Source organism: Mustela erminea, chromosome 6, assembly GCF_009829155.1.
Source record: "Mustela erminea isolate mMusErm1 chromosome 6, mMusErm1.Pri, whole genome shotgun sequence".
NCBI classification, from domain to species: domain Eukaryota; kingdom Metazoa; phylum Chordata; class Mammalia; order Carnivora; family Mustelidae; genus Mustela; species Mustela erminea.
The window spans coordinates 60923397-60942320 of record NC_045619.1 but is presented as its reverse complement, the minus strand read 5'-3'; the positions used below and the strand labels follow the sequence as shown (position 1 = coordinate 60942320).

Genomic DNA, 18924 nt, shown 5'->3' with positions numbered 1-18924 from the left:
GAGCCTGCTTGAAATTCCCCCACCCCGCCCCTTCCCCTGCTCACTTGCTCTCTCTCTCAAATAAAAAAGTAAGAAATCTTAAAAAAATAACTATGCTTATTTTAAATATATATTACTTTAAATATATATTTAAAATATATATTTTTAAATAAATAAAATATATATTTTTAAATATATTATTATTATATTTAAAATTTATTTTTAAATAAATTCAAATTTTCAGCAAAGAACAAGAAACTGAAAACAAGGAAATTCTAAGACTGAAAAATATCATAACTGAAATTAAGAGCTCAAAGGATGGATTTAACAGTATACTAAACACGGATAAGTAGAGAATAAATAACTCAGAAGAGAAGTCAGAAGAAACTACTGAGAATAAATTATGGAGAACAAAAGGATAAAAAAATACAAAAGTAGAGGCATGAGACATAGAGAATACAGTGAAAAGGATTAACTTATATTTGATTACACCTTCAGAAAAAAAGGAGAGAGGAAAAAATATTAACAGTATTTCAAGCAGTAATGACAGAATTTTCCAAAACTGATGAAAGACATCAGGGAGCAAATTCAGGAAGTGCTAACAAGCATGATAAATAAACAAACTTATATCTGAGCAATTAAAATAAAACTGTGTGGGGCACCTGGGTGGCTCAGTGGGTTAAAGCCTCTGCTTTCGGCTCAGGTCATGAACCCAGGGTCCTGGGATCGAGCCCCGCATCAGGTTCTCTGCTCAGCGGGGAGCCTGCTTCCCATCCCCCACCCCCCACCCCACCCCATACCTACTTGTGATCTCTGTCAAATAAATAAATAAAATCTTTTAAAAAATGAAATGAAACTGTGAAAACTAACAGTAAAAAGAGAAATATTAATAGCAGATAAAGAATAAAGAAAAAAACAGTTTCAAAGATGAAACAAATAAAATAGGTGATTTTTAAACAGAATCAATGGATGCTAAAAGACAATAAACCAATAGCTTTAAAGATTTTAAAATAAAATCATTGCTATCCAAATAGTATAGTCAGCTAATATATCCTTTGAGAATGAAGACAAAAACTTTTCAGATAAATACAAATTTAGAAATTTTTTCTAGTAGCAAATTCATATTTTAAAAAATAATAAATAGTATTCTTCAGATAGAGGGAAAGCAGCATCAGATATAAAGTCAGTTATGACAGTGGAAATGAGATACATGGGTAATATTAAACAGATATTGATTGTGTAAAACAACATAATACTTATTAAGTTTAGGGGATATAGATGCAGATATATATTATTAGTATAACATATAAAATTCAACTGGGTTAGATAGAGTTAATCCACAGTCACAGGAAAAATCATAGTAAACATTTATAAGTATTTTAAGAGAATAATAACAAAGATACAATACTATATGCAAAAACTTGTGGGGTGGATTAAATCTTGATTAGGAGAGGGGATTTAGAATTTTAAATGTGTAAGTGAGGATAGGTTGAAAATAAACAAGTAACTATCTGAGAATGTACTAAATAGAACAGCAAATTATAACCAAAGCAAGCAGAAGAAAGGAAATAATAAAGGTCAAACATAAATGAAATAGAAAAATAATATAATAGAGTCAATAAATCCCACATTTCATTCTTTGCATAGATTGGTAAAATTCATAATCCTTTGGCAAGACTGACTAGGAAATGACATATATGAGGAACAGAAGAGTAGACATCTTTTCAGATCCTGTAAGTATTAAAAGATTGGGAGAAGATGCTCTGAATAATTTTATGCACAAATTCCTAGAGAACTATAACTTAGACCCAGCAAGAAATAGAAAATGTGAATTGTCCTATAACTCTTAAATAAATTGAATCTCCAGACCTACATGGCTTTACAAATTAAAGAAATAAAACCAATTTTATACAAACTCTTCCAGAGAAAAGAAGAAAAGCAAGAAGTCTTTGCAACTAATATTATGAGGCCAGGATACTCTCCATTCTAACCTGGTAAGGATATTATAAGATAGACTATCTTTGTCATTAACAAAGCTGAAAAGAAAATGTTAAATCAGGGGCACCTGGGTGGCTCAGCGGGTTAAAGCCTCTGCCTTTAGCTCAGGTCATGATCCCAGGGTCCTAGGATCAAGCGCCTCGGGGCTCTCTGCTCAGCAGGGAGCCTGCTTCCCTTCCTCTCTGGTGATGGTTGACCAGCCTAATAGATTCAGAAAAACAAAACAAAACAAAACAAAAACTAGATAAATTCAATTTTCTTTACTGTCAAACTTTTTTTTTTTATAACATAAGGAAACTTTCTTGAAATAATAAAGGGTACCTACAAAACCTGTGTACTTAATGAGAAACTTCTTCTCTGAATCCAGAAATAACACGATCATATCTGCCATCACCACTTGGAGGCCCTGCACAATCAAACTAGCCAGAAAAAGAAATATAAAATATAAATATCAGAAAGAAAAAAAAAACCTTATTTGCAGACAATATGATATAATAGGAATATTAAAAAAATACAAATAAGTTATTAGAATTAGAAGTGAAGTTAGTAAGATTGTTGAGAAAACAGTCAATATACAAAATAAGTTATATCTATATATTGGCAAAAAAGAACAAAAGAGGATTTTAAAAAGGTAAAATAAGATATCAAGTAAAATAATTATTTTAAGATCTTTATGCATACGACAATAAGTTATTATTGAGTAAAAATTTTTTTAAAGATTTAAATAGGTAGGGGCGCCTGGGTGGCTCAGTGGGTTAAGCCGCTGTGTTCGGCTCAGGTCATGATCTCAGGGTCCTGGGATGGAGTCCCGCATCAGGCTCTCTGCTCAGCAGGGAGCCTGCTTCCTCCTCTCTCTCTCTCTGCCTGCCTCTCTGCCTACTTGTGATCTCTCTCTGTCTAATAAATAAATAAATAAATCTTTAAAAAAAAAGATTTAAATAGGTACATGATCGTGGGTTAGAATATATTAAGATGCATTATCAACTAAAATCCCAGTTGGCGTCTTCATGGAATTGACAAAAAAAAATTAAAATTTTGGGGTGCCTGGGAGGCTCAGTAGGTTAAGCATCTGCCTTTGGCTCAGATAATGACCTCTGGTCCATGATCTCTGGAATGGAGCCACGCATCAGACCCCCTATTCAGCAAAGAGTCTGCTTCTCTTTCCCTCTTTCCCCAGTCCTCCCCTCTGCTTACTCATTCTCTTTCTCTTAGATAAATAAAATCTTAAAAAAAAAATTACTTGAAAATGCAAAAGTCCAAGAAGGGCCAAAATACTGTTTAAGAATAAGTATAAAATAGGAGAAGTTACTCCACTATATTTCAAGACTTATGATAAAGCTACGGTAATTAAGACTGTTGGCATAAGGGTAGATAAAGACATCAGTGGCATAGAACATAAGAGCTGAGTAGACATATATGTAGATGGATATTTGAATTATTATAAAGGTGGCACAGCAGAATAACAAGAAAAGGAAAGCTTTTGAATAGTATTGGAACAATTCAAAATCTACATGGAAAAAAAAATAAGATGACTTTTATTTTACACCATGCATTAAAGTCTACTCTAGGCAGATTGCAGGTTTAAATGGGAAAGGCAAAACAACAAAGCTTCTAGAAGATAATATAGGGTGGCTTCCCCCTCTCTCTGTCTGCTTCTCTGCCTGCTTGTGATCTCTGTCTGTCAAATAAATAAATAAAATCTTAATTAAAAAAAAGATAATATAGGAAACTCTCTTTATGACATCGAGGTAGGGCATATTCTAATCATATAAGAAAATACAATACATTTTACTATATTAAAATGAAGACTTTCTGTTTATCAGAAGACATAATAAAAAGAACAAGGGGACAAAAGACAGAGTGAAAGAAAATCATTACAATGTATTTAATTAACAAAGGACTTCTATCCGCAATGTATGAAAAATACTATAAATCAGTAAAAGAATGTCATATAATTTAATAGTAAAAGGGCAAGAGACATAAACTGGGACTTCACCAAAGAGGATACCCAAAGGACCAAACACATGAAAAGGTGTTCCATTGCATCAGTAGTTAGGAAAATACAGACTGAAATGCAGTGAAATGCTCACTCACCAGAATGGCTAAAATTAGAAAGACTGGCAATAACCGGTACAGACAAGGTTGTGGAAAATGTGAACACTTATTCACCGCAAGCAGGAGCTTATAATGTTTAAGATAACCATATCCTAAGATCCAGAAATTCTGTCCTAGGTGAATCACCAACCCGGGTGCATGAAGAGACATACAAGTAAAAGAAATGTTCATATAGCATAATAACCCCAACTTGGAGACATTCCAAATGTCTATGTAAAGAGGAACCTATTAATTGCAATACCTTCATGTAACAGAATGCTAGATAACAATGAAAATCCACATATTTTAGATGCAGTCTATCCCTGAGCTGCTGGTTTAAACAATCGTTTTGTCATCTCCCAGTTCTGGGGTTTGGCTGAGCTCACCTATGGTATTCTGGCTTGAGCTCTCTAATAAACAGTCATTGGGTGATTGGAGCTGGGGTCATCCACTCAAAATACTTTGATGTTGATGCTAGCTGCTGGTTGAAACATCAGCTGGGCACCGGCAGGGTGGTGTCACTTCTACCAAATCTTTTGTAGACTTTTCTGGATACATGTTATACATGTATGCATGTATACAATTTTAAAAGCTAAAAATTGAAAAGAATGCAGTTCCAGTTCAGTAAAGAAGGCCAGGATCTGGAACAATAGGTTGTTGAGAAAAAAGGTCAATATATATTTGGAAGAATATTCTTCTTATATTTGTTATTCTTTTTATTGTTTTTAGGTTCTTGCTACCCTCCAAGGCTTACCTCTAGCTCTTGACAACTTGGCCCTGACTTCCTTTCTGGTTTTAATCCTCCTTTCACAGATACCTCACAAGAATGCTGCATCCTACCGAATTGTGTTCTTGCACTTTTTCATGGATCTCTGTGATAGAATAATGGCCCTCCAAAGATGTTTGCATTCGAATCCCCAGGTCCTGTGAAGATGTACTACCTTACATGGCAAAAGGGGCTTCTCAGATAAAATTAAATTAACAATCTTGAAATGGTGAGATTATCCTGGATTATTCTGGTGGGTCCCATGTAAACACAAGGAGAGTCAGACTAAGAGTCTGAGAAGGAGATGTGATGACAGAAGCAGAGGTCAGAATGTGCAATTGCTGGAAAGGCACAAACCAAGGGATGCAGGAAATCTCTAGAAACTGAAAAAGCAAGGAAACGAATTTCTTCCCCCATCTCCCGAAAGATCCAACCTACCAACACCTTGAGTTTTGTCTCTTAAGGCCCATTTTCAGGACTCTGAGTTTCAGAACTGAAAAAAATAGACCTGTGTTGTTTTAAACTTCCAAATTGTCGAAATTTATCACAGGAGTTATAGATTCCAACGATATCCCTTCTTCTTCTTTTTTCACTAACAACCTTTCCTATATTGTTTGGTTCTATTTGAAATACATCCTTAGGCCAACTCTTTTTAAAACCCTATGACCTCACTCATGAGGAATTTAAGAAGTATGGCGGAGGATCATAGGGGAAGAGAGGAAAAAATGAAACAAGACGAAACCAGAGAGGGAGACAAATCGTAAGAGACTTTTAATCATAGGAAACAAACTGAAGGTTGCTTGGGGTGGGCCGGTGGGGAGGGGGGCAGTGTGGAGGGATGGGGTAACTGGGTGATGGACATAGGGGAAGGTACGTGTTGTAATGAGTACTGGGCATTATAAAAGACTGATGAATCACAGACGTGTACCCCTGAAACAAATAATACATTAAAAAAAAATCCTACCTTTTGTTACAGATTAAGATCAGATGCTCTCTTTGAATCCTTTTTACTATCACAGTCATAAATAATTCTTAATCCCCCCAAATCTAGGAAACTTCCTAGCCTTGATAGTCCACTAATCGCATATTATTTCATTATTTGAAGTCAAGGTGCTATATATCTTTTTTGCTGTTCCAGTTTTCTGTTCAGGAATTTTATACATATTGGGCATGCACATTTGTTGAATGAATATGAGTACAAAATGTTATCATTAAGTATATTTATAAAGATTTCTAATAATAATACATAAAATAGTGGAAATTTTTATAAAAAATATAAAGGTAAATTGTAACATACGTTTGCAACTTCATATGATCCATTTAATATCTGTTCCATGTAATGATTTAGGTCTCTGAATCTTTTGTGGTCTGAATTTGTAAAAGGTAAGTGCCACCAATGAGGAAACCTGTTTTAAAAAAAAGTTATCTTCATTAGTTTGAAAATTTGCTTCTTAGGTTGTTTATGAATTTATAGCATCAGACTGAAGGGCCAAAGAAAATACTTTTTTATAAAATGAAACACATCATTAACCTTGAGGGTTTAATAACATGGTTGTGGTCACTTGTGCTATTTTAACTTTCATTAATATTAATACTAATTTAATTTAACATATTAACTTAATTTAATTTAACATATTAATATATATGTTCTTTCTTGCTGTGTTTATAGAAGACCACACATTTTGTCCTTTAAATATATATGGAGGCTTAATAAGTATTTTCAGAAATGAATGATGCATAATTTTTGAAAAAGGTCAGATTGTATTGTTTGCTTTGGGTTTGCTAGAGATATTTCTACACTAACTAAATTAAACAATTTACCAAGTGACATATGTTTCCATCTGGTATTAGTCTTTTGGGGCAAAGTATCACTTTCCTTAAGAGTCTAACTTGCAGAATTCCCTCTGCAGTATCCAATGATTCATCTTGATGGGTTAGATGTGATTAAGACCAATTACTAAGTGGAATGACCTGTTAATGGTTAGCATTTGGTAAAATATTTTGCTGCATAAATACATCTTTTTTGCAACTACTCAGCAGCTTCCCCTGACTGTGTCTTGCTGCTTGCTGCTTGCTGCCTCCTTCATACTTCTGCTTCTTTGGTCTAGGTATTTTCCTAGGTTAAGGAGCAGGAGGGATAGTGAAAGGCTGTCAGCAAACACAGATGTATGCAGGTAATAATGCAGGCCATTCCATTCACTGCTTCCTGTTACAAATGTTAAGGAAGACCAAAATAATGTTTGTGTATTTAAATAATTGACATTTTATTTTTAAAAAGTTCTCCTGCAGTTCTAAGGCATAAAGTACTAACATTTTTCATTCACAGTTGATTATTACAACATTGATAAACAATTAACCAAATCAGAAATGCATTTGATAAACAGATGGATTGGGCAGGTTTTAAATATTAATTTTTATATCTGTAGATGAATTTTCCTTATTGTTAAAAGAAAATGGAGTTCAACATCAGTTCTATTCCTCTGTTTATGTTTTTACAGAGGTATGTACTAAAAGTCTTGTATATAATTAAGCACAAGAGAATTGAGAAATTTAGCCATAGTAATGTCATTCAATTGTTGAAATGTTTTTGAGTTGTATGCCACATGTAATATAGCAATCATTTTGTGAGAATGATTTTCCATGATCTTTCATCTGACAATGACATCATGTCCTGCCTCCGTTTTGTTCAGGCCAAAGATTAGGAAACTCTTGAGTTGCAAAGAGATTTGATATCTGATTATTAGAATAATTCCTTTTTTTCAATATTGATATTGAACTAATGTTTCGGTTTGCCTTTTATTTCATTCTCAACGATTTTTTCCTCTCTAGGAATTGTGAGTGGTTGGGAGATTCTGGATGGCTGGGAAAAGAGCAATGTTGAAAGCAGAAAGGGAAAGGAAGTCCACCCTTTTTAAGCAGGTTAATTTTAGAGAAGACCATTAATTTTACAGAAGATTTCCATGCCTGTGTATTCTTGGAAAGTACCTAGAGGTATGAACAGTCTTCTTTGAAGACCACTATTATATATTATGACTAATTTAAATTTTATTCTTTATGACTCTAACTTTCTGATCATACTCTTCAGATCAGGTTTACATAATTCTTGCAGGGCTTCTCTGAGTAAATTCAGGAGTCAGAGGAAATCTTACTTTCATCCTTCATTTATATGCATCAATGGAAGCTTTAGCTCCTTTGGGATTGTCAGCATACAAATATTGTCAAGGGCATACAGGAACTATATGCCCCCCACCCCACCACACACATGCACACACATACACATTGCTGGAATGGTTTTAAAATTAATTTAAATACCAGGCAGTAGTTGTTGAGCAAGGCATAATCCTAAGTAAAGCTGAAAATTGAGAAGAGGCATATGGAGAGAGATTATTAACACTTTTCAGGTCTTACAAGTTGTCCTAATATAATAGTACACAGATAAAAGTATAAAACAGAGTAGTTTTTGAAACCAAAAACGGCAGTCACTTAACAATGACCAACATTTTTTTTTTTTTTGACCAACATTTTTAAAAAATCACTAACTAGGGGAACCTGGGTGGCTCAGTGGGTTAAGCCTCTGCCTTCAGCTCAGGTCATGATCCTAGGGTCCTGGGATAGAGCCCCACATCCAGCTCTCTGCTCAGCAGGGAGCCTATTTACTTTCCTCTCTCTCTGCCTGCCTCTCTGCCTACTTGTGATCTCTGTCAAATAAATAAATGAAGTCTTTAAAAAAAATACAATAAAATCACTAATTAGTAGATTTGATTTATTTTATTGTATTTATTATTTAGTAATCGTACAATGGCAACCACTGATGCTGAATTTGATATTTGCAGTCAAACTTTGCCCTTTTTTTTGCTAGCACCTTTTCTGTTATTCTATCAGATGTTTTTTGGTAATTCTTAAAGCTAGTGCTGCTTTTAAGTTTTCATAATGACATTCCTTCCCTCTCAGTCTCTTGGACATGCTCTTAATTTGTTCACCTCCTGATGCTTAAAGCATCTGTATTTCAAAATTCCTGTGACATCGGCAAGCACTGTTTTTCATAAACATGAAGTACTTCGCTCTTCAGTATTGCACAGTATCTCTCCATCCATTGATAACTTTGCTTAGAGGTATGTTTTAGAAAGGGATTAAATCCTGAAAGCCTGGCAAAAATCCACATGTAAAAAGTATGTCAGGTCAAACCATAAGAGGCTTTTAATCTCAGGAAACAAACTGAGGGTTGCTGGAGGGGAGACTGGGTGGGAGGGATAGGGTGGTTGGGTAATGGACATTGGGGAGGGTCTGTGCTATGATAAGTGACTCATAGAACTGCAACAACTAATACATAATATGTTAATTAAAAAAATATGTCAGGTCAGATATGGACATTTACATTGTTAGAGGACCATTTACTTAACAAAAATCTCAGTATAAAGACAAAATAACATTTGATTTATCCTAAGTGCCAAGAGAATCACTGGCAAGTTAAATCTTTTTAAAGTCAAGATACTTCTTTGGTATAAACTGAATGAAGTCTATGACCTAAATTTGGTTAGTTCTAAGTGATGAATTTTAGCAGGTTTGTTTGAACAGAAGTAATTTTCAATTATATTCTTAATATGCTTATGTTTAATATTTTTAAAATTATAATATGAACAAAAGCAGTGGTTTCCGAGATTGACAACGAACATAACAAATTAAATTTAGATAATCCAAGTCAAAGTTAATAATTCACAACAAAGTGAGTTGGTATTAGTAAATTTTTTTTTTTAAAGATTTTATTTATTTATTTGACAGAGAGAAATCACAAGTAGATGGAGAGGCAGGCAGAGAGAGAGAGAGAGGGAAGCAGGCTCTCCGCTGAGCAGAGAGCCCTATGCGGAACTCGATCCTAGGACTCTGAGATCATGACCTGAGCTGAAGGCAGCGGCTTAACCCACTGAGCCACCCAGGCGCCCCGGTATTAGTAAATTTTACTTATATACTAACTGATATTAATGAATTGTTTTCTGGTAAGGAAATAAATATATCAGCGCTTTTTACTGAGTAGATATATCCAATTTAGTTCTGCATTTTCAATTTCAATTTTATTAAAAACAGGCAAATAGAACAATTTTCCTGATAACTGATGAAAATTAAATCGCTTCTGGATTTTTCTGTCTACAAAATCAATGGCTTGAAGCAAACAGAGAAATTGCAAACCTTGTTCTGTTTTATGAGACAAAGGTTCTTTACTCTGGGAGCAATATAGACTCTGCTGGGATAGGTTCAATGGCATTGGAGTCAGAATGCTGTGTTGCTCACAGGTAGAAAACCCCATAACCATAATTTTTCCTCATGTTCAAGGACAAGTACTGCAGGCAAAACACTGGGGAGGACAGTGCCTTACTCTGGGAGAGTCAGTGATGCAAACTGCTTCTCAAGTTGGCTGTGAAGTTTTGAAAACTGGTCAAATGATTTTTCTGTCAGGCTTGTTTCATTGTTACTGTGTGTCACCCGGATTAGATACAGCTGCAGAAAATAAACAGACAAAAATCAAAAGGTGGCATTATCAACCTGTGATCCACTTTAAAATCTGGTTTCATGTGAGCTAAACAAAGCAAGAACCTTTCTGCAAAAAGCCATCGCAAGAGCTAAGAGATGCAATTTGTAAAGGCAAAATTACCTATAAATACAGTATACAAAAATGTCATAATCTTATGTGCTGGGCACAGACTGCCTAATTTCTGCTCTTTTTTTTTTTTTTTCATGTGGACATTTTAATTAGCTCTTGATTTATAGTCTACCACAGGGCAGGAACTGTTCTCTTTGATGGTTCTCTACTAATAGCTCTGGTTGTTATGATTCCTCCTTAGAACATTCTCTTTTAATGGCACTTCTGCTCAAACTGTCACTGATTTTTCATTTGCATAGTAAAAAAAAATTGTGATATAAGAAAGGATGTGTAGCATAGTGAAAGGAAGTCTGAGATGAAGTCAAATGATACTTAAGTCAAAATAACAGAGTTGAGACTTACATTACTAGTTTTCTTGCTGAACCCCAAAATTGTCGCTCTTTGAATTGACCTGGTTACATTCAGCATACAGGATTCCTGGGGCAAAGTCGGTGAAGTAGATTTAGCAGGGTTTATGGCTGTCATTTGTGCAAGTGTATGGATCAAGTTATTTAACTTAACAGGGAAGCACTCCAGACTTTCCTTTATTTTCCTAAGGAAATGAAAAAGAAAAGATAGTAACATTTCCCTGAGTTGACTCATTTTATTTAAGATTTGTTTTTTTGTGTTTGTTAAAAGTGGAGGAAAACCTCAAGAACCATGTCTGTTTATTCAGAGCCCAACTATTAAACGTTATTTTTAGAAACCCCAAGTCCACATCTTGAATTGTTAGCAGATATAAAAGAAACCCACGTGGTGAAATAGAAAACTAATTGTAATTTTGTATTTTACCTTATTTTAGGCTTGTTTTCTGTTTTTAGAAATGACTCATTTAAAATTGAATTTTAGTTTATAATTATTTAAAGTATTTAAATAATTCCAGAAGTTAGAACTATAGAACAATGTATATTCCTAGAAACTGAGCACCTATCCTTTTAACCTCTGTATTATTCCTTCTCTTCCCCATATTGAAATATTTTAAAATATATGCTTTAACTTTTATAGCTTTTTTATTTTATTTTTCTTTGGTTTGGTTTTGATGTGTTTCTGCTTTTTAAAGTCTTTTTTATTTCTTGTATTTGAGGTTTGCAATTATGTCCTAATGATATAAATGTCTTCATATAATGTTGTTACCTCCTCTGTACCTTCTGCAGTATCTGATTTGCAGTGTTGTCCTTTTGATCCCAGTTAATATTATAAAGCAAATGGTGTCCTTATTCTGTTCTTCATATGTGCTTCCTTTTCCACTTCCATTTTTTATAGAGCTATTGTATCTACATTGTATAATATCTGTACTATACATACTACATAGTCTCTCTTCTAGCATTGAATCTTAAATTTTCTACCAGGCATTATGTCTGCATCTTTGTCATTTTGACTACGTGAAGCTCATTCTCTAGTAAATTCCTCAGAAATTGCTCAAAGTAATATGTTTCTGAATTTTGGGTGTTGACAATAGTTTATGGACTGATTTGAAAATCATTTTGGCTTGATACATCATCCTTGGCTCATATTTCTCTCTTTTCTTTAAAAAAGATTTTATTTATTTATTTGGGAGTGAGAGCACAAGCGGCTGGGGCTGGGGAGGGCGGGGAGGTGGGATTGGAAGGACAAGCAGACTCCTTGCTGAGCAGGGAGCCTGACATGGGTCTCTGTCCCAGGACCCTGAGATCATGACCTGAGCTGAGGGCAGATGTTTAACTGACTGAACTACACAGGCAGCCCTTACATTTCCTTTTTTGAGTGCCATTAAAACATCATTCCGTTTTCTTTTGGAATAAAGAATTAGTATCCCAGGGCGCCTGGGTGGCTCAGCTGGTTAAGCGACTGTCTTCAGCTTCAGATCATTTATCCTGGAGTCCCAGGATAACAAATAAACAAAATCTTAAAAAAAAAAAATTAGTATCCCAAACTGATAACATACTAACTTCTTTCTCTTATAAATAATTTGGTCTTTTTACCTGGATGCTTGAAGAAAGTTTCTTTTTCTTGAAAGTCCAATAGGTTTCTAAAATATGTTTCATGTTGGTTATTCTAGGTAATTTTGCCAAATATTCAATGTGTTTTAATGTAATTTCAAGCCTTTTGACTTCAGAAAATGTAATTGTGATCCTACTATTTATTAAAGTAGTAAATAAAGGGCCATCTGGGTGGCTGTGTCAGTTAAACATCTGAGTCTTAATTTTGGCTCAGGTCATGATCTCAGGGTCCTAAGGTCAAGCCCTGCTTTGGGCAGCATGGAGCCTGCTTGAGATTCTCTTCCTCCCTCTCCCTCTGTCCCCTCCCAACTCTGCACTATCTCTGTCTTTCTAAAATAAGTAAATAAATTTAAAAAATATACTAAATAAATAATTTAGTTGTGATGCCATTTTAATATATTACTTCGGTTTTCTTTTTCAGGAAATTTCATTATGTATATATATGCTGGCTTTTCATTGCTTTTATTTAAAAGTCCTCCTTTTGTTCCTCTTTTTCTCTGGAGGCATCTGTTATATTGTCATGTTTATTCTGTGTTCCTTCTGGTTTGCTTTTAAAATTGTTTTCTTTTCCCAGAAATGAACCCACAACTATATGGCCAATTAATCTTTGACAAAGCAGGAAAGAATATCCAAAGGGAAAAAGTCTCTTCAATGCATGGGTGTTGGGAAGACTGGACAGCAACATGCAAAGAATGAAACTGGACCACTTTCTTAAACTATACACAAAAATAAACTCAAAATGGATCAAAGGCCTAAATGTGAGACCTGACACCATAAAAATCCTGGAAAAAAACACAGGCAGTAACTTCTCTGACACTGGCTATGGCAACTTCTTCCTAAATCTGTCTCTTGACGTGAGGGAAACAAAAGCAAAAATAAACTATTTGGACTTCATCAAAATAAAAATCTTCTATGCAGCGAAGCAAATAATCAGTAAAAGTATAAGGCAACCTATGAAATGGAAGAAAATATTTGCAAATGACATATCTAATAAAGGGTTAGTATCCAAGGCTGTATAAAGAGCTTATAAAACTCAACACCCAAAACCCAAATAACCCGGTTTAAAAATGGACAGAAGACACGAAGAGACACTTTTCAAAGAATGCGTACATTTGGCCAATAGACACATGGAAAGATGCTCAACATCACTGATCACTAGGGAAATGCAAACCAAAATTAGAGAGAAATATCACCTCCCATCTGTCAGAATGTCTAAAATCAACAACACAAGGAACAACAGGCATTAGAGAGGATGTGGAGAAAGGGGAATCCTCTTGCACTGTTGGTAGGAATGCAATCTGGTGCAGCCACTGTGGAAAACAGTATGGAGGCTCTTTAAAAAGTTAAAAATAGAACTACCCGATGGCCCAGAAATTACACTACTGGGTATTTACTCAAAGAATACAAAAATACTAACTGAAAATGATACATGCATCTCAATGTTTATGGCAACATTATCTACAATATCTACAATATCTACAATAACCAATTATGGAAAGAGCCCAAATGTCCATTGACTGATGAATGTGGTATATAAAACAGAGTATTATTCAGACATTAAAAAAGAATGAAATCTTGTCAATTGCAATGACAGATGGAGCTAGAAACTATTAAGTTAGGAAAAATAAGTCAGTCAGAGAATGATAAATGCCATACGATTTCACTCAAATGTAGAATTTAAGAAACAAGCAAAGGGGAAAAGAGAGAGAGAGAGGCATTCCAAGAAACAGTCTTAACTATAGAGAACAATCTTACAGTTACCAGAAGGGAGGTGGATGGGGGGATGGGTTAAATAAGTGATGCGGATTAAGGTGTGCACTTGTGATGGGCACCAGGTATCGTATGGACATGTTGATTCACTATAAATTAACTAACATTACACTGTATGACCTGCAACTATTATTACATGTATTTTACTAACTGGTATTAAATAAAAGCAGAAAAATGAAATTTAAAGAATTACATTTTCTTTTACTTTTCTTTCTTTCTTGGGTTCCATCACCTCATTTCTGAGTTTTTCTAATTGTGATATATATTTTTCTTTCAGGTCTTTATCATTGCCTTGATTTCTTTTATCTCAACTTGAAATATAAAGATACAATTTCTTCCTTTGGTGGGAATGTCTTTCTGGCATACTTCATTGTAGGGATTTTGCTTTACATCTTATTTATTTCTCATTGTAATTTTGTATGACAGTCAAACATGATCCATTTGCTTGGTTATTTTGATACGAAATTTGCATTCCTGAAATTTCAGTAAGGAGTAGAAGGTCTTTGAGGGTCTGAAGCTCCCTTTTCTGTTGTTATAACACCGTGATAAAAAATGTCATTTCATATTTTCTGAGATATGATTCTTTTCCTTAGCCCCTCGCCCCCAGTTTTTTCTAGACTTTGGTTTTCCTTTTCTCCTATGGTCTTTCTCGTCTCATCTTGGAATATACACCTAGCAGCTTCTCTTTAGTGTAGGACTTTTTCCTGAAAGGAAGCTCCAGTTACCTTTGAAAGCTCATAAAGTGCTCTGACATTTTCAGATCTGCCACAGAAACCCTTGCCCATCCCAGTGAACTGGAATGTATAAAAATGCTTCCCAGTTTTAGCTGCTATTATGAGATTGGTCTGATAAGCTTTCCAGTGAGTACCTGTGGGGTCTTTGGATCCTGTTCTCAGGTCAGTCAGATGATCTATTGCTTCTTTAGCTTCTTCCGAGGACATGCTGATACACAGATCTTATAACTGAATTATTTGTCCTACCTGCTTATATTTTAAGGTTCTTGGGAATACTTTCTTGCATAGTTTTGTTGTAGATATTGCCCATAGTTTTTAAGTTTTGTTACCCTATTTGATATGTCTTTTTTACTTGGAAGAGATTCAGGAACATTAAAAAAGCTTGACTTGTTATAAAACATAATTGAAGCAACACAGTAAAATTGAAGTAAAATAGGAAAGGTTCCCTTCATCTTTCCTCCAGTACCACTCCCCCAGAAATAACCACTAGAAACAATCTGATTTTATTTTCAATTTGATATTATTATTTTTTAGCTTTCTTTTACTTTTGTGCAAACAAATAGATAGGGACATATATATACAGTATCTTTACTCCTACTACATGCGAGGGGCTATTCTGGTATTGGGATATAGCAAAGAGTAACAGAAATTTCTCCCTTTATAGAGTTTATATAATGTGAAATTCAGACAATAGTGAGATAAACACTTAAAAATAAAGGATTTGAGAAAGTAATATATGCTATAAAGAACACTAAGATAGAAATTGTAGAGAGAGAACAAAAGGTAGGTAACGGTGTTGCAATGGCTCATCTCACTGAAAAGAGAGTTGAAGGACTGGACGCAGACCTTGATTTGTCAAACTTGTAGGCCATGGGAATTTCTGATGGAGGACATTCGAAGCAGAAACCATAGCTGGTCTAGAAACTCGGAGGTACATGGGTGACCGGCATTTGGCAGATGGCAAAGAACAGCTGACACAGTGAGGAAAGGAAGAATGGAATCAGACAGACAAAAAGAGCACCATTTTGTAAGGACTGTGATGTTGTGTGAGATAGAAGTAAAAAAGGCAGGAGTCAAAAATCACAATTTACAGTGTTTTAATCTGCTATTTTAACTTAGCAATACATTTGGAAGAAATATTTTATAGTAAATGGTACATAGTAAGTGGCCCCAAAATATCCATTGAATGAACAAGCTTTCTAATTCAGAACACCGACTTAGACCTATTTTTGAAGTGACCACACAATATCTGAAAGTATAGATGTACAGTCATACATCTAACCAATTTTTTTAGTGCAAAGACTATTCTTTCCTTACAGATTCAATTTTGTCCAATACTAAGCCTCTCTGTATATGCCTAGGCCTGCTTCTGGCCTCTTCATTGTGTTTCACTTGTCATTTGTCCATTTCTGTGTCAACACTACACTTATTCAAAAATTGGAACTTACAATAAGTCTTGAAATCCACAAGCTCTTTTATCTTTTTCTTCTTTAGGTATTTTTTTTTCCACTATTTTAGGCCCTCTAATCTCCCAAATATATTCTATTTTTATTATTTTATTTAAATTCAAATTAGTTAACATATAGTGTGGTGTTGGTGTCAGGAGTGGAATTTAGTGATTCATCACTTACATATAACCTCCAGTGCTCTTCAAATGCTCCCAACCAATGCCCTCCTTAATGCTCATTCCCCATTTAGCCCATATCCTTACCCAATACCTCTCTAGCTAGTCTGTTTGTTTCCTAAGTGTCTCTTATGGTTTGCCTTCCTCTTTGTTTTTATCTTATTTTATTTTTCCTTCCCTTCCCCTATGGTCATCTGTTTTGTTTCTTAAAGTCCACATGCTTAAAATCATATATTTGTCTTTCTGACCTATTTTGTTTAGCATAATACACTCTAGTTCCATCTACATTGTGCCAAATGGCAAGATTTCATTCTTTTTGAATATATATACATATATATGTGTGTATATATATATATACATATATATGTGTGTATATATATATCTACACATACACACAGACACATACATGCCACATCTTCTTTATCCATTCATGTACATTTGGGCTCTTTCTATAATTTGGGTATTGTTAATAGTGCTGATATAAACAATGGGGTGTCTGTGCCACTTTGAATTAGCATTTTTGTATCCTTTGGATTAATACTTGGTAGTCCAATTGCTGGGTTATAAGTTTGTTCTATTTTTAACTTTTTAAATTTATTTTTATTTTTTTAAATTTATTTTCTTTTTAAAAAGATTTTATTTATTTATTTGACAGACAGAGATCACAAGTAGGCAGAGAGGCAGGCAGAGAGGCGGTGGGGGGGAAGCAGGCTCCCTGCCAAGCAGAGAGCCCAATGCAGGGCTCAATCCCAGGATCCTGGGATCATGGCCCAAGCCAAAGGCAGAGGAATTAACCCACTGAGCCACCCAGGTGCCCCTTAATTTATTTTTAAATCTTATTTTATCTATTTATTTATTTTTAAAGGTCTTATTTGAGAGAGAGAGAGGGAGAGAGAGAGCATGAGAGAGGAGAGGTCAGAGGGAGAAGCAGACTCTCCGCCAAGCAGGAAGCCCTTTGTGGGACTCAATTCTGGAACTCCAGGATCATGACCTGAGCTGAAGGCAGTTGCTTAACCAACTGAGCCACCCTGGCACCCTATTTTTAACTTTTTCAGGAACCTTCATACTGTCTTCCAGAGTGGCTGCACCAGTTTGCATTCCCACCAACAGTGCAGAAGGATTCTCCTTTCTCTGCATCCTCACCAGCATCTGTTGTTTCCTGCCATTCTGACAGGTGTGAGGTGGTATCTTGTGGTTTTGATTTGTATTTCCCTGATGATGTGTAATACTGAGCACATGCTTTCATGTGTCTGTTAGCCATTTGGATTTTGCTTTGGAAAAGTGTCTATTCATGTCTTCTGCCCATTTCTTAACTGGATTATTTGTTTTTTGGGGTGTTGAGTTTGATAAGTTCTTTATAGATAAGTTCTTTATAGATCTAACCATTTATCTGATATGTCATTTGCAAATATATTCTTCCATAGAATCAGCTTATCAAGCTCACCCATACAAAAAGTAAATGTGTAGGGTTTTAAGTGGTATTGCATTGAAAGTATAAATCAATTTGGAGAGATTTAACATCTTTACAATATTAAGAATGTACCCGGTAAGTATGGTTGATTTCTTCATCTAGTTAAGTCTTGCTTTACATCTCTCTTTACGAGTTTAGATTTTTTTCCCTGTGAAAGTTTTGCATATCTTTTGTTAGATTTATTCTCCAATTAAAAACATTTATGTCAATGGCAATTTGTAAATGTTATCTTTTCCTAAATTTTAACTAATATTTGATAAAATGTAAGTATTTCAAACTCTTATTGATTTTAACAGTAATTCCATATAATCTTTTGAAATTTGTATGGACATAGTTATGCAGTCTGCAAAAATGATAGCATTTTTGTTACCTTTGTACTGCTAAGATCAATGTTAAAGCAAAGGGGTGATAGCAAGCATTTTTGTTTTGCTCCTGATTACAAAGAAGTTTTCAGTGCTTTGCCATTAAGTATAATGTTTTCTGTTCAGTTTTAGCTAAGGACATTCCTTTCTATTTCTGGAGTTTTTGAGAAACAAACTACTATTTTTCTATTATTTAATATAAACTATTACATATATTATATATTATTGTATATAATCTAATATAAACTATTATTTATTTTGAGAAAAAACTACTATTTTCCATATCTTTTGAGGTGATCATATAAAATTTCCCCTTTAATCTTTTTTACTACAGAGTCTTGACTTTTTACCTTATAACTACTTACTTTACTGAATTCTTTTTATTCCATTTTTTTAATTCTCAAAGATTATTTTGTTGTCTTATTCAAATGGAAAATAACAATATAATAAAACTTAAACATAGGAATTTACTTATCAATATAAAGGCATTATTATCTTTTTTCCTGACATTA

General features: G+C 34.4%; 1 protein-coding gene across 3 annotated transcripts in view; it reads right to left on the bottom strand.

Moving 5' to 3' along the window:
* PIK3C2G (phosphatidylinositol-4-phosphate 3-kinase catalytic subunit type 2 gamma) overlaps positions 1-18924 on the bottom strand; it is a 359509-nt gene that overhangs the window by 57783 nt on the left and 282802 nt on the right. For all 3 annotated transcript variants that reach the window (XR_004286866.1, XM_032347455.1, XM_032347456.1), the window contains exons 27-29: positions 10836-11025; positions 10209-10330; positions 6135-6243 (exon numbers count right to left, since the gene is read on the bottom strand). Coding sequence is in view for 2 of the 3 variants with exons in the window: in XM_032347455.1 (XP_032203346.1) it covers positions 6135-6243; positions 10209-10330; positions 10836-11025 (421 nt within the window). In the remaining variant the exon portion in view is untranslated. The remainder of the gene's footprint in view (positions 1-6134; positions 6244-10208; positions 10331-10835; positions 11026-18924) is intronic.